This window comes from Apostichopus japonicus, chromosome 20 (genome assembly GCF_037975245.1).
Source record: "Apostichopus japonicus isolate 1M-3 chromosome 20, ASM3797524v1, whole genome shotgun sequence".
In the NCBI taxonomy this organism is placed as follows: domain Eukaryota; kingdom Metazoa; phylum Echinodermata; class Holothuroidea; order Aspidochirotida; family Stichopodidae; genus Apostichopus; species Apostichopus japonicus.
Window position 1 is genome coordinate 18,206,435 of NC_092580.1, and position 22,877 is coordinate 18,229,311.

General features: G+C 38.4%; 1 protein-coding gene across 1 annotated transcript; it reads left to right on the forward strand.

Annotated features, from left to right (window-relative positions):
• The first annotated feature begins 1,132 nt into the window (after nucleotides 1-1,132).
• LOC139961201 (apoptotic protease-activating factor 1-like) lies at nucleotides 1,133-22,334 on the forward strand. Its single transcript, XM_071960212.1, has 8 exons — nucleotides 1,133-1,459; nucleotides 6,753-6,936; nucleotides 10,466-10,663; nucleotides 11,580-11,757; nucleotides 14,070-14,182; nucleotides 14,653-15,026; nucleotides 15,446-15,616; nucleotides 16,674-22,334. The coding sequence occupies exons 1-8, from the start codon at nucleotides 1,310-1,312 to the stop codon at nucleotides 19,020-19,022; spliced, it is 3,717 nt and encodes a 1,238-aa protein (XP_071816313.1). The 5' UTR covers nucleotides 1,133-1,309; the 3' UTR covers nucleotides 19,023-22,334.
• Nucleotides 22,335-22,877: the final 543 nt, after the last annotated feature.

The following is a 22,877-nucleotide window of genomic DNA, read 5'->3' on the forward strand; positions in this document are numbered from 1 at the left end:
ATTAGTCGCAGTTGAGAGCTAAGTTAGTTTAGTTTTTGGCCTGTATCAGAGAAATTTGCTTAAACACCTTATAAGTGAAATTTGTATATATGATATTCTTATAAATTCTGTTTCAAACATTGCTGGTCGAAACTTTCACATTATGTTACAAACTGAAGGAGCTTGTAGCAGATAGGCATGATTTCAAAGACGTACATTGACAAGAAATGTTTGTTTTTCCTTCATATTTCATACAATTATATCCTCATATGCATCCACTTTGCATATAGAATTGTACGAATTTTGAAGAGAAACCAAAGGATTTTTTTTCTGTAGTAGTGCATCGATATATGACTTGTCGATCATGTTAGCTAAAAGTTGACATTTGGAAAAAACGTATAAACTTCAAATGAACACATCCCGAGAACTATACATGTATGAAATGAAGGCCTTTCTTCCATGATGATTAGATTATGTCCCTCTTTTACATATAAAATAGAAATTTAATCCATGTCACAGGCCCGTATCCAGGATATAGGGGGCGTGCTCTTACGCATAAATTGATATGCCAACCCCTATATGTGCTATAATGATGTTTACAAAAGTATTATGCACCTCCTAACATTAATTCGTAGTCCAATTTAAGGAGGGCCACGTACAATTTTTGGAGGTGCATAATACTTTTGTAAACATGATGATGGCCCAATCCGACCTTTGACAAAATTGATTCAATTTAGTAATTTAGTGTACCAAAGACAAACACCGTCGAGTTCGTTATTATATAAGAACTAACCGTGAAATTGGTCTTTGAATGAAACTCTAGTGTTTGTTCCTTTTGCATGAGTTCCTGTGTCGTGAACTTCTCGCCGATCGTTCTACTAAAATTACACTTGTATCATGTTATTGTTTTACTTAATGAGCGTAGTACAAATGAGCATGCCAAAGAGCTCAATATAATGATCGTGATTCTAAAGATATATTATGTACACGCATTTAACTGATGCGGAAAATGTGTATCGTGCTGTCTCGTGTATACCACCAAACAGAAACAACATATGTTGACGTTTAACGTACCTGCAGTAGAAAAGAAAATGTCATTTAAAAGATCATTGTTGTTAACCTTTTGGCGTCCCATAATTTTCTCATACAGTCATGCACTGACTTGCCAGCTGTAAACTTGGTGTTCACCTTAGCTTTGTTGTGTGATTGCGACGCACCCTGACTAACACTGTGCATATATACATACGTAATCTTCAGTGTAAATAAGGACCAGGATCTTCCGAGACATGAAAATCACGAACTGAATACTCGATACCAAAAATCTTGGAAAATGGGTATTCCTTTAACGGAGAAGGCACGGATCCTTCTACTCTCAAATAAGGAAAGGTTGTCGCGTGATTTTATGGCAGAACATATCGTGAGCTATTTGGTACAAATGTCTGCAATAACGCCAGCAGATATGTCAGATATACTCGATGAGGTAAGGTTGGGTATTCCCCCAGTAATATGGTTGTAACCGTTAAACCTGTGCACTTTTCATTTCCAATGAGTAATGACAATGCGTTCGATAAGTCATAGGCCTAACCTATTGTAAGGAATTTTTAGCATAACTTTGGGTCACTTTCGTTTTGCATGTATATCTAAGCGTACATGTACTACGAAGACAACATAGGACTGATGATTTATAATATGAATTTGTACAGCCTAGGCTAGGCCTAGTCTACGTCACAGGTTTGAAAACTTCAAAGGCTGTGGGGCCAGATAACATTCATCCTTGGGTACTAAAGGAACTGGCTACTGATATTGCTCCAACTATCAGCCATCTTTTCCAGCAATCAATCACTGATGGGAGCCTACCTAGGGATTGGAGAACTGCTAACATCTGCCCCATATATAAGAAGAATGATGTATCCTCGCCATGTAATTATCGCCCTGTTTCCCTTACCAGTATCTGCTGCAAGCTCTTGGAGCACATATTCAGTTCTAATATGGAGCATTTCCAGAATAATAACATCTTGACTACTAAACAGCATGCATTCAGTAAATACCATAGCTGCGAGACCCAGCTCGTTTCTGTCATCAACGAATGGGCCTCCTCCCTTGACCAAAGAAAGCAAGTGGATGTCTTCATCCTTGATTTTGAGAAGGCTTTTGACACTGTTCCTCACGAATTATTGAAATCTAAACTGTACACTATGGGTGTTTCACATCAGGTTCTCTGCTGGGTGGATGCTTTTCTGAGTGATAGAGAGCAGTCGGTTGTTGTCAATGGGTCTAGGTCTAATCCTTCTAAGGTTACTTCCGGTGTTCCGCAAGGGTCAGTTTTGGGACCCATTCTCTTCCTGGCCTACATAAATGATATTGGTAATGCTGTTTCTTCTGGTGTCCGACTGTTCGCTGATGACTGTGTCTGTTATCGGGTTATCGATGATGTCAGTGATGGTCATCAACTTTAGGAAGTATATTAATATACTAGGGCAATGGGCTAAAGATTGGGGCATGAGTTTCCAGCCGGTGAAATGTAACATTATGACCATTACTAGAAAGAGGAAACCTGTGAATTTCAATTACATGCTCAATGGGGTTCACTTGGTTAAGGTTGATTGTGTTAAATATCTGGGTATTCATATCACTTCAGATCTCAACTGGGGGAAGCATATTCAAAATGTGTGTAACAAAGGAAATAGGATATTGGGAGTTCTCCGTAGAAACTTATCCCCTTGTTCGAAGGATGCAAAATTGGCTGCATATAAAGGTCTCCTCCTGCCAGTATTGGAATATGCCAGTTCTGTCTGGGATCCCCACCAAGCTTTCTTGCAGCACAACCTCGAAAACATTCAGAGGCGTGCAGCCCGTTTCATCGCTTCAGATTATTCAAGAGAGCCTGGCTCTGTCACATCTCTGTTACGGGACCTAAACCTGGTGCCCTTGGTAGAGAGGCGCAGACAAAGTAGAATCATCTTATTTGCTAAGGGCATCTATGGTCAGGCTCAGATCCCTATTGACTGCCTAAGAAAGCCTCTGCGTAGGAGTCGGAACATGCACGATATGCATTTCTGCCAACTGTATGCCAGTACCAATTGCTATAAGTATAGTTTTTTTCCAAATACAATTAGGGATTGGAATAGTCTGCCTTCAGACCTCATTAGTACAGTAGTTCCAGTGGTTCTGTGAATCCTGTCACTTATATCAGTACTCAGGTCAGATTTAACTAGTTACTCTCTTGACGTGTGTGTGGTGAGATATTGTCCCTTTTTGCGGATGTGTCACCGTATCGAAGACGAAGAAGACAGGCACTCGTAACGTTATCTATAAACAGGGAAATAATATACACCTAGATAACGTTACGAGTGTGTGTGGTCTATGTCAGGTCATTTCTAAACTGTTAGGCCTACTGTATGTTGGCCCAACGGCCTGCAGTATTGCGATAGGCTAAATGATAGGGTTAAACAAAAGTAACAATCGCCTAAAATGTTACCCACAAAAGCTATTTTAAAGCCACATGATGATGATGCATTCCATCATAAACACCTACCAAAGATGGATGCCCTCATCAGATATATTTTAGTATTGACAGGTTCCGTTCAGTAAACATGAAAATATGTTTCTTAATTTACTACAGGAACTTGGAAGTAACCCTTTCACAAAGAATGAACAACTAGGCCTATACTATAGTTTCAAGTATCATATTGAAGTCAACAAGGACACAGACTTAAGTGTGAAAACAGGTACCGTCAGATGTAGAAGTTTGAAATGCATGGGCTAGTAACAGACCTTTGCTATAGACAATGTGCTGATCTTATTGGTACAATTACTAGAATGTACCTATGTTGGCTATGGCATCCGTACAAGGATTGAGTCTAGAAATACGCAAAGAAATGCCCAAAATAATGTCCAATGTATCATACTGATGTGGCTAAACCATTGGTTCATTTATGTATCCATGGAGAAGTTCAATACGTGGAGAAATGCCAAAAATAAACTTAATGCAGTGTACCATGTTGTTATGGCTACACTATCTACACCGTTAGGACGTTTCAGTAGTTGCCATTCCTGTCAAGAACAACCCACCATTACATTGTTATAATAATTACTAATGGGACCTAATTGAAACTAAAATTTGTTTGTGGTATTATTGCTAAATAGTGAAAGGGAAATTTCTGAAGGGTTATTTGGTGACCTAGTTTGTGCGATGGTGTAGCCAGCTACAGTGTGGAGCTTCGTGTTGCAGGGTATTCTGCAATTAAGCTGTGTTTTATTCGTGAGTAAAAATTCTCAGCTCTTGAATTCATTAAGATTTGCCTGACATACAATGTAAAGTACTACACAGTAAGGTATGGTATTAACTATTAAGGCCTACGTGTCTGTGACCTTTTTACCCATTTTAGATTTGTTGTTCTTTACTCCTCAATAATGCTGAATTGTTTAGAGTTTATGTATTTTCTTGTGCATTGACCTACTGCAGGTGAATGTCAGACCTAGTGTTAAAAAAATGTCTTTCGCATGTATTTAAATGCTATCATGCATTTTAAGTTTGGGAACCACGCACAACCCAGAAATGGAAAATACGGCACCTGCATCGTGTACTGTACACACATCCAGACCCACACACACTATCGGAAGAAACTTGGAACTTGTCCATTCTGATTAAAAACAGTAGCCTACTCCCATTGGAAATACATGTATACTCACCACCAGTACAATCTTCTTACTTGCAATGTAATATTACCGTTCAAAAATTCTTTCTTCTGGAGTTCTAACAGGGACTACTGGATGTAATGTGTATCAGACTTTATTTGAGAAACGTATTGCATGGACAGTAATACAGCGAGCAATGATGACTGGTTAAGAAGTTTAAAGAAATATCTTAAAGACTAGGATAGTAACAGAAACAGTAGGAATATGTGATCATTTAATAGTAGGACAGTCCTGACTTATAATGTATGTCTGTATGAAGTCATACATTCTTCTCTGTGAATTAATGGAAGACCTGTATGAACTCGTTTGGACGATAAAATCATAAATAAACCCAACTTTTAAATTTTACATATATGTGTCTGTTACAGTACAAGTATGTTGTGCTGACTTCACTATACTATGAGTTTTATTTTGATTTCAATTGACTAGATTTTACTGTACTGGTAGTGGGCTTGTTAAGCTTCCTCAAATGGTTCCTAAAGGGTTCTCATAAGTCTGTTAAGAACAATTGGAGGTTACTGCAGCTACATTATTTGTTTGTGATTGAAGTTTGAACAATATCTGTTGCAACATTTGACATTTCTTAGAAGGAAATTCGCCTTTATTGTTATGCGACATGTTTTCATACAGTACACAGTTACCAATTAATAGCACTAACTGTCATACTGAGTTAATAGTCTTTCCTGCGATTGGTGGTAAATTTTATGGATAGATATAAACAATTCATGATGACAGCTAAATTCTAAGGTACAGTAGTACACCCTCAGTGCCTGTCTGCCTATAACACTGTATGTACAGTTTCTCTAGAGATTGAATTTACTTGTACAGTAATAAGTTCTAGTGCTTGTTTCCAATATATGTTCACTGTACCTGTTTGTATTTAATCAACATTTCAGTGGCCAGTTTACTAGATATATGGTAGCAATGATACCAATTCACAATGCCATACCAGAGAAACTAAACTCCTGATACTTCTGTACCAGTGGCTGAGTATACAATGTCTAATATAGAGTTGACAATAGATATCCTTCTGTACCAGTAGATAAGGTGCATTAAATGATAATCTAAGACATCCACTATGTATTGTACAGATTCCAGCCTTCTATCTGAGGGTTCTTTCATGTACCAATGATACCAATTCACAATGTGATACCAGAGACACTATAATTTCCTGATATTTCTGTACCAGTGGCTGAGTATACAATGTCTAATACAGAGTTGACAATAGATATCCTTCTGGACCAGTAGATAAGGTACATTAAATGATAATCTCAGACATCCACTATGTATTGTACAGATTCCAGCCTTCTATCTGAGGGTTCTTTCATGTACCAATGATACCAATTCACAATGCGATACCAGAGACACTATAATTTCCTGATATTTCTGTACCAGTGGCTGAGTATACAATGTCTAATACAGAGTTGACAATAGATATCCTTCTGTACCAGTAGATAAGGTACATTAAATGATAATCTCAGACATCCACTTTGTATTGTACAGACCCCAGCCTTCTATCTGAGGGCTATATCATGTACAGTAGTTCCTAATGCGCATGATCTGTACTATCAACAAATTTCTGAATCAAAGTAATTCACCGTCCTGGGAAGATGAACACACGCTCACAAGCATCCGAATAATCCTGTGAATATATATACTATGTGCTGGATGATTGACTCAATGATCCACTTCGAGTGCAGTTTGTCTGAATGCAAAGCATGTCTTAGAAAGCACAAGTAAACATGCTTTGAAACAATTCGTTTGACTTGTAAATTTCTTGTAAATGATGGTACCGCCATCCTTCTGCTGGTGGTTCTGTGTTGGCGGTATTTTTCAACTAAAACTTAACAGCTTATCAGGTCTGGTGGAATGAGATACAAACACATATATGACAGGGGCCTCCAGATGTTGATTTTGTTAAATGATTATTGATCCCCCTCAAAGGCCGCTTCTCTTTTGCAGCTGTATGAAAGGGCCATCATGTACCATATCATGCTACTGCTATGGAAAAGCTCATCATGATATAATTGAGCTATGAATTTACTCTTTGAAAATTTGCTCTGATTTTTCGATAGAAAACTGAACGACTGAAATCAGCTGCCTTGCTGGATATGGTAATCAAGAAGGGACAAGGTGCCTATAATGCCCTTTACAGTGCCTTTAAAGAACAGTACTCCTGGCTGGCTCCAATCCTACATGATGGTGTTACAAGAGATGGCTATGACTCTGATGACGATCAGGGATATTCAACAAGTGAAAGTAAATTATGTCACTCACTTAATTCCTACTTAAAAATTCCCATAACAATGCATTTTATTGATAGCATTTACTTCACTACTCGTACATGTCTGCAATCAACATATTCCTATTACTATAAGAGAACATGAAAATCACTTTGTGCTAAAGCTTCCGGGGGCTTTGCCCCTTGGACCAGGTACCAGGGATCTGAGATACTTTCCATGTATTTTGGAGTAAATCCTCTTTCTGACCTTGCTTAAGAATAAATGATAAAAGTTTTCACAGGTTTTTGCAGGTTTCGGAGGCATTTTTCCACCCTCCGTACTCCTGGCCAATAACAGTGTGCAGAACTTTTGTCACTTAAACGAATTGCTGCTAATGCGCTATTTGTTGCGCTTTTGTAGACGTCACTCGGCAAGTCACTGAAGTTGACCTCAAAACATATTTGGTCGCAATGACACTCTACAAACCTCCGACTCCTCCACCTGACACCAATGGTGAATCTCTGTCCTCAGTGTGCGGCAGTGCACAACGAAAACTGTCCCATGTTAACAAATGTAACCAACCACCGAGAATAAGTTTACCTGTGACCCAAGGAGCACTCTAGTTTTTAATAGAAAACAGTCGTTGCGTGTGGTCACAAGTCTTTTAGTTTGTAGGGGGTCATTTGTAAGATCCTTGGTTTTCACGACTATCGAATATACTAGGTCGAGGCGGACATGTTGAATCAGGATGCATTTAGTTGTCATAATATGTTGGTTCAATCTTGCGTGTTATCAAAATATCCATTGATCGTATCAATCATTGTGGATTGTTTGCTGGGCTATGTGCTTCAAAATATGTAAAGTATATCATATACATGTCATAAACCCATAAGGGTTTGTAGAGTTGTGTATGCTTGTGTAGTACTAGCCTAGATTTACAGTCTACAGACTATTAGTTCTAAGACTCACATGTGCAAGGATGGCCATCCAATGGGCGTTTATTGTTTGTCTAGATTGGATGAACTACATTCCAGTGTGAGGCCATTCAAAACCCCACAATGAAAATATGATGTATACTTATTTCATATTAAATGTAAATTAGCACTGTCAATGTAAATTAGCACTGTACACTGTAGCTACTGTACCATGAACTGTAGAGAACATGTTAGTTACAGTACACTAGATGAAATATTTGAACTGAAGAATGCAAGCAAATTGCATTATTAAACCTGTTTAAAGTAACTAAGACGAGAGTATATGAAAAGATAAAAAGGATGGTTGTATGATTAGGAAACACTGTTAAACTGTACTGGGAATAGGAAGTAACAGAACAATAAAATAGTGCAGAGCTCCAGGTGCATACAGTGCAGTAGCAGCACAGATTAGACAGACTTCTCATCTGAGTTTTCTGACACAGTAGTTGTCTACAACATCTGATGAGAAATTCAATAAATTATACTTCCCGTAATTCTTAGCTGTTACAAACCTTTCTGTACCCTTTAAGATATTTCCCCTGTCCTTTTGTATGTATCATTCATTAAATTAAATTATGGTAATCTCTTTTAATATATGAACATTCATCGTTGTATGGCAAGAAACATTTCTGAGATGTGAGGTTGTGCGTTAGTACTGTAAGGATCAATTTATGCTTCAGATACTACAAGAAGTTGCAATCTGATAGAATTTTTGGGATGAACATACAAAATTAGATGACTCAGAACAGGTGAGTCATACACTTACAGTGCTTGTAATGTGTGCCAGAATACAGAGTCTGTGTGTATCCTTGGATGTTTTACATATTACAGAGCATTAGAGTCGGCTTGCTGGTTTTGTGGTCAATATCTCACTTGATGTGACATGCATTTCCTTTAGTAGCTGCTGTTACATTGTTTAGAGAGCCTACTGAGAAGTTTTTACTGTGGTTTTTAGTTTGACTGTAGGGCAGAGCAAAGGTACCCAGTTTGATGCTAATATCCACTTGTAGGTCTTGATGCTTTGATGAAGTTGGGTAAGAAGGAGTTATTGAGGCTACAGTCGCTTGTATAGCTTGAAGGTGAGATTCTCTGGAATAACAGTCAAACTAAGAACGGTGAAACTATGAGCAAAGTCCAGAACAGTACCTTGACCTTTCTTGACCGTTTGTTTCTTGAAAGGATTTTCGAAGGCTGAGATCATATTGCTATCACAGCAAACTGTACTGCAAAGACAGCTGGGAGTATTCCCCAAGAATTGTGAGCTCAGATGAAAGTAGTTTGTCATTTGAAGGATGTACGTATCAACATATTCCAACAAAAATCTGCCAGATTTGAAAGATGAATTTATTTGTTGATACTCATGGAATTCTCTATGTAGTCTGTTGAAAGTTACAGAACTCCACACTACCTATGTAGTATGTGATTTTGTTGGGAGAGGTTCTTGTATTGTTTTTTTCAAATCTGAGAAGGAATCTACTTAACCTGCTTCTTTGATCGTACATCTATGTTTTCGATAGTCGCTGATTGGATTGAGAATTGAATGTGACAAGTTTGGTTTTTGGTGATTCAGTGATATATGTCTAAATAGTGTCCCAGAAGGAGCTGGATCAATGCTTTCCATCTTATTATATTCCTGCGCTAATCCCAAAGGATAATGGTATTCACTGTAAATTGACTGTGACTTTCACGCAAGGACGGATTGTAAATATAAATGGATTTCAAGTCAAGTTCCTTTGAACAGGGTGGTGACCATATCTTCAGTCGCCACTGTCTAGCTTAATTTTCAAGATATGTAAATTGTTAATAGCTAGGAAAACGGCAAGCACTGTGACTAGAATACAAGACTCACAAGCATATATGTGAAGAGATAAATATTTCTCTGTGATTGACCAACTGGAAAAATTAAATTTTGTAGAAAATATGTACAAGTACATCTGTCACTGGAATCCTCTTACGTTGCTCATTAACTCTTGAATAAGTTGTGCCTTGTTTGTGGGGAAAAGAGTGAAAATGCAGTGTCTCCTAGAGTATGATGTGTTTCTCTCTCCTTCTCTTGGTATGGTATAATCATTTTGTAAATTATAAGTAAGGTTGACAGATTTTGAGAACTTTGTATTTCTGTGGACATGTTAATACATACATCATATAATATGATTAATATCGCATCGAATGATCTTGATCTACAGTATATAGTAATGAATCGAGACCACCACTTTATTTGTCTCATGTCTGGGGTCTTAATATGTCAAGCAGGTGAAATCTTTTAGCTTTCTATTGTTTTCTATGCCCGTAGTTGCCATGGTGAAAGGGAAACAGTGTTGTGACTGTAAGCTACATCAGTGTTGGGTAATGTTTAAAAATTCGTGATCAGAGAATGGAGAGTTTTGCATCCTCCAGTTTATTTTCAGACATATATCAGAATGAACAGTGATACGTTAATTCATAATTTCATATTTTATATAAAGCTTTCATATACTTTTAAGAAGAACAAGATAGCACCCCCTCCCTGCCCCCCCCCACTTTTTTTATTTTCTTGGTGACATAGAACTCTGTTAACAATTTAAGGTATTTAAAATATTTATTTGTTCACAGTTCAGACAATTTTGAGTAAAGGAGGTGTACCTCCTCGGCCGAGGGTGTACGTGGACAGACCTCAATTGATTCAGATGATACGACACAGCTTACGTAAACTGAAGGATAATCCGGGGTTCGTAGTGGTACACGGCATGGGCGGAGTCGGAAAATCCATCTTGGCAGCTGAAGCGTTGAGGGATTCAACTGTTCTTAAAGGTAAGAGAAAAGCATGCATCCATCTAGTTTACCTGTAATAAAGAGAAATCCATGTTAAGTTTTTTTTTTTGTGGACAAGAGTGCATCTGTTAACTTGAACTTGAACCTTAATCATCCTGGTTAAATTTACTTTTGTACCAAACGTGATCTTGAAACAACCATATGAGTTGTTGTTGTTTGTTGATGCACAGATGCATCATGATCAAATCCTACAGATTTCTTTCTTTTTTCGTTTTTGATCAAAATTTGCATCCAGCGTTTTCACTAAGGATACTTTTCATGTCAGTGCACCATATTCTGTGTTGTCTTGTAAAACCTCACATCCCATTCACATTAACTTGAAATCCTACTGTATCAATGGTCAAATCAATACATTGAAAGTAAGCATAACAAAAGATGTTTAGAACTGTCAGTTTGGAACTGTGGTGTATCTCAGCATGACTCAGTTTGACTCAAGTTCATTTCTGCCCCTACATACAAACTAAAAAGACAACTCCAGTCTAAAACTACCCACAGTAGGCTGTCTGAAGAATGTAATAGCCACTGGTGTAAAAACGTCAACTATTAGTATAGCGGTGTTTATCAATGTACCAAACATATGCAATTAACAATATAATCATCGATTGAGGTTTTCTGTATGATTCGTCGGGTTCTCTAACTTCCATGTGTCAATGAATATCAACCGTCATGGCGACTGGTATACGTATATCTTCACGTCGTGTATGGCCACGTGTAATACAAGCTGTGTCTGTTATAAGTTAGATATCAATGTAACACACAAATCATATACTTCAAAGTGATTACACCACAAGTATCTCAAAAGTAATATGTAGAAATAGAATATTCATAAATATTCATAGTACGATAACTGCTTACCTGGTCTCTCTTTCCCCCCAACCCCGCCCCCCCCTTCCAGACTACTTTCCTGGCGGCGTTATCTGGCTTTCGGTGGGGAAAGTGGACAAAGGAGAGCTGCTGGTCAAAGCTCAGAACCTCTGTGCTAGACTGGACCAGAACCAGTCAAGAAACCCTCCAAGGAATTTAGAAGAAGCCAGGGATAGATTACGAGCCATCCTCCATGAACAGTATCCATGGTAACGTGATTCGTTGAATCCCATTTGACTGTTATGAATTACTGAGCAATGATCTGTTGTATCCAGTCAAGAATTTGCACTTAATTTATACCCAAGTCATGACTGGAAAAGCTGTAGCAATTATTAGCAATAGCAATGATTGGTTTATCCAATCAAGAAAATTTTTGTGTCTCAAAATATTATCTTGCTTTTTTTGGATTTTTTTGCTGGACTTGCTGTTTTTCTGGACATGTTTTAGTAATTATTAGCAACGATGGGTTGTATTCACACACAAAAATATTGTCGCAAAATATCATCATGCATTTTGTTTTGATTTGCAAACCTCCAAAGCACTGCCAATAATTTGTCTTGGATGAAATAACATAGGTTAATGTTGACATTTCCTTGCGTAATCAAGGCTAAATGAATCCTTTTCAACAACTGGTATCTAGAGTTAAGACAAGATATTCAGAAGTGGTTTCTGTGAGCACTTTGAAATATTTTAATCTTCCCTTTAAGGTCATTTTTGCTGTAATATGTTTCTTCGATCACTGATTCTATCTTTATCAAATCCATCACTCAATTAATGATCATAAATGTTAATCGTCTTCATATCTATCCAGGAATGTGTGTTTTCAAAAGCATAACTTTCCTTTACAAGATACTCACACATACTTACCGTTCGTACGTCGGTTTATCACCATGTATGTATTTATCAGAGCTGTTACAGCCTTGCAGTGCACCTCCTGAACTGCGCTCTGGAAATAAATGTCTTCTCACCTTAAAGCCTATGAATAGATCCTGGGGAAATCAATCTTTTGCTTTCTGCTGCCACACATCATTGGAACAAATTACCTGAATCCATCAAGCCCTCTCCTTCTCTTATGTCCTTCAAATCTACCCTGAAAACTCATCTTTTTACTAGTTCAACTCAAAGACTTGTAATGAATTTTTTGATTCTGTTATCTTAGTCTTTGTCTGTTACTTGCTTTGCCCATTCTAACTGTCTTTTCACTGTGTCATGAGTGTCTTTTCGACGGATACATTTGTATAAAAAAACATGAAATATTAATATCTATCAGGAAGTGGTACTTTCATCTAATAGTGCAGAAGATTTACAACATTGTTTTGAAACAGTGTACTTTTGGCAACCAGAATATAAGTAATATTTCAACAGTTGATGTTAGAGTAATCAATCATAAGAATCCATACTGGACAATTTGCTATTCTCTGGGATATCATCAAATCTGCTGATCAAGCACAAAACTGTTATCTGTCGATCGACAAAGGTCTGTACCATTTTGACCCACAAATTAACCTAGAATGATCAAACATCTTGCAGCTATTCTCTTCTTGTTCCTCAAATCTACCCTGAAAACTCATCTTTTATTAGTTCAACTCAACGACTCCTAATGACTTTTTCATTCTGTTATCTTAGTCTTTGTCTGTTACTTGCTTTGCCGTTTCTCACTGTCATTTCAACTGTGTCATGAGCTTCCTATTGACGGAAACATTTGTATAACTTGACAAAAACTCAAAATATTAATATCTATCAACCTGGCTGGAAATTTGTAGGATAATCTCTGAAATAATCAGTTTTGGAATTGTAGCATTCAATGTAGCAAAGCAGAAGACATTGATCTGCAATTCCTACACTGTATCCTGATATATGCAGTAGTAGGTATACTGCTGCTAGCCAGGTAACCCAACATACACCACTACTTTCATTATATTGCTTCCTTATCTATTTGAAGCCCAGTGACAGTCTGCTTCTATTACCCAGCGTTTCCTTCCTCATACACATAGCGCTCCTATTTTCCCTTTCATTTCTCACGTAACTGTTAAGAAGTAGAAAGTGGGCAAATCTTCCTGAATGGTGCTTGCTGGATTATTTATTGCCCGATAATGAGACATGTTGAAATCTTTGAAATGACATTTTCAAGTCTTTGCTAGGCAGACTTGTGTCGTACACGTACAGTATGACTCCCTAGCGCATTGTGCGGTACTGTGGCACTTGCTATTAAGTTATAATGTTAACGAGTTAACTTCCACATTACTTCCGAGTCAGCTCAAAACTACAGTCACATTTATGTCTAACTTTAAAGACAATAAACATTTACTGATCGTTACACAACTGCAACATGAGTTGATTTACTCATTTCTTCATCTTTGTTAAGAAACAATATGTACCGGTTGACCGTGAGTGCGATTTATTGTGTTAGCAGGACCACACAAGAGCTTCATGAGCTTCAAGAGATCTCATGTAGTGTTTCTAATTAATGTAGAGATTAGCAATCCATTGTTAAAACTCTTTCTTTCTTCTCTGTCGATAGCTGTCTTCTCATATACGATGACGTCTGGTCGCCTAAAGTGCTTCAAGGGATTGACGTTCAGGCAAGGATTTTAATCACCACCAGGGACAAAAGTGTCACAGATTCTGTTGCAGGTGAAGGTCGTTCTCATTTGTTTGGTTTCAAGATTTCTCTTCCATAAGACCAAAGAATTGTGTTATATATCATGTGACTGATTGGCTTAGTTCCGGTCGTAGAGACCCGTAAGATTCGTTAAAACTGATTATCTCTTAACATTCAACTGTGCACGGACAACCAGCGATGCTGTAATTAACTTTACATGCAGTTAATGATGTGATCCACCCAACAGTGAAATCCCAGTTTTGCTCACCTCTCTCTCGAGAGTGACCTTGTTTGTTGAAATTACTGCTTTCTAATATTTTCTAAATGTTATAGTAGTTTCAGTTGTCTTTTCTTTAGTTTAGGGGGGGGAGGTGGGAACGGGGTTGTGGTAGTATCTGGTACTACCACAAAATGAAGGGGGGGGTGGGATTTTGGAGGGGTACAGGTAGCTTGAGATTTACTCAGACAATCGCACTATACCTGTATTCTCTTTCCTCAACAGGGCCTGTTTACGATGTTCCCCTAGGGGATGGGGGGTTCTCAGAGGCTCAGTCACTACGTTTCTTGGCCAGTTGGTCCAAGCAGGAAGTGAAAAGTCTTCCTCCGGCAGCTAAGGCGATTGCTCAGGAATCGAAAGGTTCTCCCTTAATCTTGTCAATCATCGGTGGACTTTTATCAGACAGCCCGCATCGCTGGGAGTTCTACGCCGAGAAACTCAAAGCGAGAAATTATAGTAGACTCCGCAAAGCATCGACGTACGAATACCGAAGTGTCGATGAAGCTATCGGAACCAGCGTGGATGAGCTGTCAGAACCTCTGCAAGAGATGTATAAAGACTTGGCAGTGTTCAACCCAGGAGTGAAAATTCCAGGCAAAGTAAGCAATTTCAAGTACCACTGTCCAGGTCCTGTAATTTCTTGACTTGTTAATAAAACTGTTTAGTTTAATAAGCGCTCAAAATGCATGTAGCTCCCGTTTCTACAATTCTTGAATTTTTTACTTGGCCAGTTTACAGATGTTCTTGAACGATATTATTATTACCAGAAGCCGAAAAAAGCGGGATATGTGAGATGATAACCTCATGTTAATGAACTATATATATACATTTCAGACAGTGCCCAACATACATGAAGCTTCTCAGTTACTGTTCTTACAACTTTCCTTGCAAAAGTTTATTCTTTCAGAATTATTACCAGAAGGTTTGATGTCATTTTTCTTCTCTGCCAGGGAAACATGGGCAACTTATGAGATGGCATGAAATATAAAACTGTTGTTTCATTTTCTCTCGATTTTAGGTTCTGAGCATATATTGGAATATGCCAGTCGAAGATGTCGAGGAAGAAATCATCCCATTGGTCAATAAATCGTTGCTACGACAAGAGTGGCTGGATTCACTGGACTGTATGGTGTATACGATACATGATCTATTGATGGACTTCCTCAAGCATCTTGTACCAGATCAAAAAGTAAGTTTCTTCCACAAAGTGCATCAGTGGACACATTGGTCGTTGGATTAATAATAAGGCATTCCACAAATAGTATGAGATTCTTTGTGTCCCTGTGTGTGTTACACATGTGGAAAATTGTATTTTGAAAAAATGGACCAAATTTATACAGTTGAGCTACTCTAATATAAACTTGACAGCCTTATTTCTCAACCTGGGGGCTGCCAATCCACGGGGGTCTGTAAAAATGTGGGCGGGGGGGTGGTCCACGAGGACATGGGCATCTGCAGGGGTTCCGCAGAGAAATGATAAAATTGTTTGTATTTTTATTTAGACAACTTCTGTCCCCTTAATTTGGTGCATTTGACAACTTTATTATACAGAGGTGGGATATTTAGAAATACTTATTAAGATTAATTTAAGCTGTGGAAGTGATCAATTGTAATGTTATGTCTATATAACTGATACCCAGAGAAGTGCTTGTTGTAGGTATATCTCTTATCACAAACATGCTTACATTCAAGTTTAGTCTGCGAGAGGTTGCTAACATCTGATGTAAAATTATGTGGAATGACTTGTAAGAGTGGCATATGAGGTTTAAAGTGTACCTTGAATGTAGTCGTGAAACGAACACATATTAGCTAGACGATTGCTAATTCTTTGTGGTTTCGATGACACTTTGCAGGTTGTGTATCTTTGGGACTGAATGTTAGTCCACGGACGTATATTTTTAAGGCAGTCAGGGCGATCCAAAACCATAAGTATGTCACAGTAATGATAATAATAAATAAGTTCTTAATATAGCGCCAAATACCAAAAGGCCTCTAGGCGCTTTACAAAACCTAAAAAAAATAAAAAGACAGAGAAATCAAAGGAATAAAAAGTCTAGAAAAACACATAAACGAAAATTAAACAGTATGTAAAATACGAACACAAAAATCTAACAACACGAGAAGACTATAAAACAGACCAAACCCTATAAAAAAACAAAACAAAGGATAAGCACATAAAATAGAGTTGTACAAAAGTAAAAGTCTAGATAAAAACAGTACTTGTATTTTCCTCTCATTTCTCTCAGAAACTACATACAAAGTTTGCCAGAAGGTTTGCAGAGCATTGTGGGAATAAGTTTGAGACCTTGGAGGATGACAGCTACATATACTGGCATATAGCTATGCATGCCGCCGAGGGTGAAGCCTATGACATATTACAGCCTGTACTCTGCGGATGGAATTGGATCGTCCGAAAAACGGAAGTTACCGGTCCGTCCAGCCTTCTGAACGACCTCATTAACTACACCCATCTCCTTGAGGATGGGGACAAGAGAATGGCTAACCAAATCAAGTCTTTCATCAGCGTAAATGCCCACCTACTGATACAGCGCCCTCCACCGGACATGATCCAGTTAGCGCTCAACAGCGAGGAGAAATCACCGCTCTACCAAATGGCCCTGAACTTGATTAAGCAATCCAGATGTGGAACGTATTTAAAATGGGTCAATCGAGACAACCAACCCAACTCACTTATGCTTGCCAGCCAGGTACACGATGGCATCGCCCACTGCGCCGAATTCTCACCGGACGGCGGATCAATCGTTTCCTGCGGGGAAGACAGAACGGTCCAAATCAGGGATTCTTCTTCCGCTCAGATTGAGAAGACCTTCAGTGAGCACAAAGACGATGTTTCGTGGTGCTGTTTCTCTCCGGAGGGTGATCTAGTGCTGTCCTGTTCCATCATTGGGGAAGTCATTATTTGGGAGACATTGACGGGGGAAGTGGTGAAGTCAGTTCCCACGGGTAGCTCGGATATGGTAGTCATGTGCCAGTTCTCTCACGACGGCCAGTCGTTTGGGTTCTGTTCCCTCTCCGGTAATATCGGAGTAGGCGATTTGAGTACTTTTGAGGTTGCCACTCATCAAGTCTGCAATGCTGGGGTATCCTCCATGTCATTTTCTCCCGACGACGCCAAAATGATCGCCAGTGCGTACGACGTGACCGCCAGGGTAATTATGACCCATTCTGGTCAGGAAATGGTGAGTTACACCAACCACAAGTACCATCTGGTCTGGTGCGACTTTTTCCCGTGCGGTAAGCGAGTGGCTTCAGCAGATGCTGCGGAGGTACACATCTGGGACCCAGAGAGTGGTAAGAGGGAAGACATGGTGTCGGTGAAGGGTGCATACATCTTACGATGCGCCATTTCCAACAATGGTAAGCTCGTGGCAGGGGCTCTCTCTGACTGCACCGTCTGGCTGTGGGAGTGCAGTACCTTCACCGCAGTAGCCGTCCATCATGGACACACATCGTGGATCTACAGCGTTGCCTTCGACCCTTCCGATGAACGACTGGTGACGGCGGCAGACGACGGAACCGTAATGGTGTGGAAAGCGGTCACCGACTCGCCCGCCAAATCTACAATGCTGCTTAGAAAGTTTGCTGTCCACTTCAGATCGGACTTTACCGTGGACTTTGTTTGTGCGGCCGATAGAAACTGTCAGTGTCTGCTGATAAAAGGACAAGGTGAAGAAGCAGAGATTATTAGTAAAGAAAACACCAAGATCACATGCATGGCTCTCTCAGAAGATGGTAACACTGGCACCTACGGATGCGATGACGGCACGGTGGTAGTCTTCAGTCCCCGTACCGGTGAGGTTATCCATAGGCTCTGCGAGCATAGCAAACGAGTGCTGAGGTGCCACGTCTCCAAAGATGGGAAGAGCGTAGTCTCTTGCTCGGAAGATCACACGTTAGTGGTGTCCTCCGAGGGAGTTAAAGTCTGCACTCTGAAAGGACACACAGACACCGTGAACTATTGTCAGTTTATATCCTCGGATCAGTCTCTGGTGTCCACAGGTCACGACGGCTTCATAAGGCTCTGGCAGATCTCTTCAGTCAAGAGCGTGGCTGCGGTGCAGGCGCACGCCGACTGGATTCTGTCGTGCGACATTTCAAAAGACGAGAAGTTAATCGTTTCTACGTCGGTCGACTCTACCGCCAAGATTTGGTCCCTCCCTGACCTGCAACCGATACACACTCTGTCAGAACATGACGAGTTGGTGCGTTCCTGTAAATTTTCGCCGGACAGTTCCATCCTAGCGACCGGTGACGACAGTGGGATAATATACACCTGGGACGTGAAGACGGGAAGAAAGCTTGGTCGTTGTGACAGGCATTACTCCTGGGTAACTTATCTTCATTTCTCTCCAGATAACAAGATCTTGGTAACGGTGGGTGAAAACATTAGGTGGTGGAATATAGATGGCAGCAGAGTGCAGTCGTTTGTCATCAGGGGGTCGTACCTCAGGCAGATCGAAACAGATCACACCTTCTCCACCTTTGTAAGTATAGATAGCGCAGGGACCTTATATATTCTATCCAAGTTGAACCGCAGTGAAATAACCGAGTTGCCTGAAGTAATATACGTCTAGGTGTTGCTCTGACGTGCAAATGCTATTACCCATTCCCCATTTCCTTTCCATTTCAAATTGTAACCTAAGTTTGGGATATTTTACAACAGAATTGAAAAATTAAACTTAGTTCTGCAACAATATGAAGTAAAGTGTAATATTAGAGAACTATTCACATTCTATTTAGAGTCTAAGACTCATTAGGAGAGATAAGATAAGGCCAGTAAAATATATCGACCTGTCGTGTACTTATGCAGTCAATTAGGAGAGATACATTACATTAAAGCCAGTAAAATAAATCGACCTGTTGTGTACTTGTGCAGGCCTGATGAGAAGAGCGGGTCAGGGGGGACACAGTCAAGGGTTAATTAGGGGGCCAGAGAAATATGAGATAAATAATATGATCATTTTTCATAATATACTAAATTTGCCGACTACAAGAAGAGGGCCTTGACATACTTTCCCGCATGACCGGGCTCTTGATATCACTTACTGTTTTCCACTTGCTATCAATTTTTATTTTGATTCTTAAGTCATTTACACTTTATCAGTATTGCTAATAATATATAATTAACAGATGGTATGAAATTACATCCAAAAATATTGAAACATAAAATTCTGCATATTATATAAATCTTCTGTCCAGTGTCACACTTTGTCCAAGTTTTGTACCTCAATGTCAAATTCTTATCATTTCTGTGATTTATATTTGTTTTTTGTATATTTATTTCATTTCACTTAGTGTTGCCTCAAGTATAATATGTGGAGCAGAGTGTGTCTTTGATGGCTCTATGCTAGTAATGATGACTATGGACAGTCTAAACTGTGGTCACAAATTGCATTTGATGCTAATAAACTCACTGCCCTCCTTTTGCTTATTGACTTTCTGTAGATGAGCATATGTAGGTTTGAAGCCAGTAACAAACAGTTTGGAAAAAAGGTCCAAAATACCAAAGATAAACTAAATGTGTTCTTTTCCATTTTCTTTTATAAAAACATCATGTTTCCAGCCCACCTCTTAGTTTTCAGTGTAAAGTTATCCTGTCAATGTAGTTTGATATTGTGTCAAATTCTAAAACCGATAGTTAATTTACTTTGTCAGATAGATAGATGCCATGTTTCTAAGTTTATAGCCTAAGGTTAAGCATATCACACAGTCATGATACAGTAGGTCTTCTTGTAGGTCAAAACTACAATATGGTACCAAATTTGCACATAAAACTACGGATGGAAGATGTTTCTATTGTCAAGAGGTGAAGTAATAAGTAGCATCTGAAAGGCACAATTTTTGTGGTGAAGATATAGTTTTCCTAAGTTTCTTGCTTTGCACTTGCTATGGTTCTGTAATGGAAACAGTGTAAGGTATTGTAGAGCCCTATAAACCATTAGTAATGAAACACAGTCCATTGTTTAAATTTCTCTTTAGAAAATGAAAAGGAGGACTGGTTCTTATATTAAATTCATGTCTGAATTTAATACCTGAATGATACTTCCATCATTAAAGCCTTATGAATATTCACGATCATACTCTTCACTGTCCTCCCTCCTCATAACCAACATATGTACATTTAAGGTTGATGGTTTATAACAATGGGCAATAGAAGTACATTTAAAAGTAATATCAGATCCAATCTACTTATGTGATATAATTGATCACCACTCTGGTAAATGGGTAGTATCTGCTCATTTTGCCAAAGAAAGGAGAGAAATAATTCAGGTATAAAATTGCAAGTAACCACATAATCCAGATTCCTGACTCCTACTCCGATAGCATCTATAATCAAATCTGATCTTAAGTACACCCTCCTTACAAATTGTGTTCCATTATGTTGGGCCTTATCCATGTGAGCAGGCTGGGCCAAAGGTGGTTGTGTGATGGGCAGGGCATACAAAGACTGTGTTGTCCAGGGGCCCAGAGCAGCCTCTGTCCCCCGTCGTCAAAAGACCTGAATTGTTGATCAACGGCTTAATACTTGATCGACAATAGGTAAAGAATAATGCGTGTCATGCACTTAAAATATGTAAATTTGTTTTTTTTGTACTTTTAACACTACGATTTTGTGAATTGTTTTTGTCACTTTAAACATTTATATTTCCTTCTTTGATAATGTTAGAGGAATGTCAGTGTGCATTCTTCTTTAAAAACAAACGATGTGTGTTTCTCTTGAAATTTACATTTTTATGATAGCATTAAATGCACATCCTCAAAGCAGCAACAAAAACGGTTTGAGAGAAGAAAAGACTTTGTTGGAGCTTTGTCAAAGCAATATAATTTAATTGATTTTGTCCAATTATTGTTACTCTTAATTGTGATATTTACTGATGCATAACAACTTCACTAGGCATGTTTCTTTTCCTTTCTGTCTTTTAATCTCAATCTGTACTTGCAATTTTGGATGCTAAAAGCATGGATGCTAGTCTGATGTGCTCTTTGATATAAAAATGAATGCCTGAATATAGTCAATTCTTACAACCTTTTGAAATTTGAATACAACTTTTTTTTCTTTTTTTTTTGTATGCTGTTTGTTTGAACATTTATAAGCTGTTACATGGTTCAAACTGTAAATGCATAAAGTGCAATGATAGTTGAAAATACCAACAAAACTCTTACTGAAGTATAAACAATATTGACACAAATCTCAATAGTTTGAAAATCACAAAATTCTTGACAACAAAGTATATGTAATGATGTCAGTCACTCCCTAAAAACAAAGACACGGTTTCAGCAAGTATTGCTGATTAGTGTCAATGGTATGTAGTAGAGTATATAATCTTGATTGGTGCTTACTTTCGTCACCCAGTGTGACTCAGAAATATGAAAAATAAAAAGAAATGTACTATGGTTAATCATGCACTCAGTAGGTGATTAAACTAACTTTGGAGCATTTTTGTTGTGCATAAGATTATAATGTGGTAAAGTTATTTAGTTGTTCAAACAAGAAACAATGAGAAGGAGTGGTTTATAGAGGTTTCCAAACAACTTGCAATGTAATTGTAAAAGGAGTTAGGGTTTTTATTTTATACTTTGTTGTCATAGAATGCAGCATAGTTTTTCATACAGTACTTTATTTCTGTTTTCAATTAATTAGGTCTTATCATTTTCTTCTTTCCTTTCGTAAATGTAGTTTGGCTGATATTTTAGCCATACATGAAGGCTCATATATGGAAATATTGTACTTATTAATTATCATGATTATTCACTTATTCTTAACTGTTAATCCTTTACACAGTGTTATGCAATTTAATGCCATTACCAAAAAAAATGCATACAAATAAACGAGAAAGAAAATATTTAAAAAATGTGATAAAAAAACAAAGAAACTGTAAAAGAAAGTTGTCTGTTTTCTCTCTCATTTTTTGAAATCTTAAAGTTATGGAAGCGTGCAGTAGTGAGAGGCAGTGAGATGGGAGGTGGAGTGGAGGTGGGGGGTCTGGATGATGTAACAGTCCATGCAGTAGAGAGAGGCAGAGAGATGTGGTGGTGGGGGGGGGGGTGGTGGTTGATGAAAACAGCTCATGCAGCCACTGAAAATGATACAGATATATGTGTTTATTCAAATACAAGACTAAATAAATGCTGCAGGCTTTTTTTAGTCTTCAATTGTTTGTCTCTGCAGGTTGAATTTGTTCAGCATTTCTCTTTGATGTATCACAGAACTGAAAGGCAATGTCATTTGTCATCCTCGAACTTGTTGCAGAACGTTTGTTCTAATATATCATAATCTAACCAAAAAAGAGTTTTGTGCTGGTAATGATTGTACAGTTTAATAACAATAAGTTAATGACACATCATCATCGTATCGTTCAACATAAACTTACGTGTCCTTGCTAATATCGATGACGTCAGTCCAGGCCATTCTTTTCTAAATGCTAAAT

Bases quoted from the DNA above. Each gene is read 5' to 3' on its own strand.
- LOC139961201 (XM_071960212.1), top strand. From the start codon at position 1,310: ATGGGTATTCCTTTAACGGAGAAGGCACGGATCCTTCTACTCTCAAAT. The intron at 11,758-14,069 runs GTAACGTGATTC...CTCTGTCGATAG, and splicing joins CTCCATGAACAGTATCCATG to CTGTCTTCTCATATACGATG. The intron at 15,617-16,673 runs GTAAGTTTCTTC...CATTTCTCTCAG, and splicing joins ATCTTGTACCAGATCAAAAA to AAACTACATACAAAGTTTGC.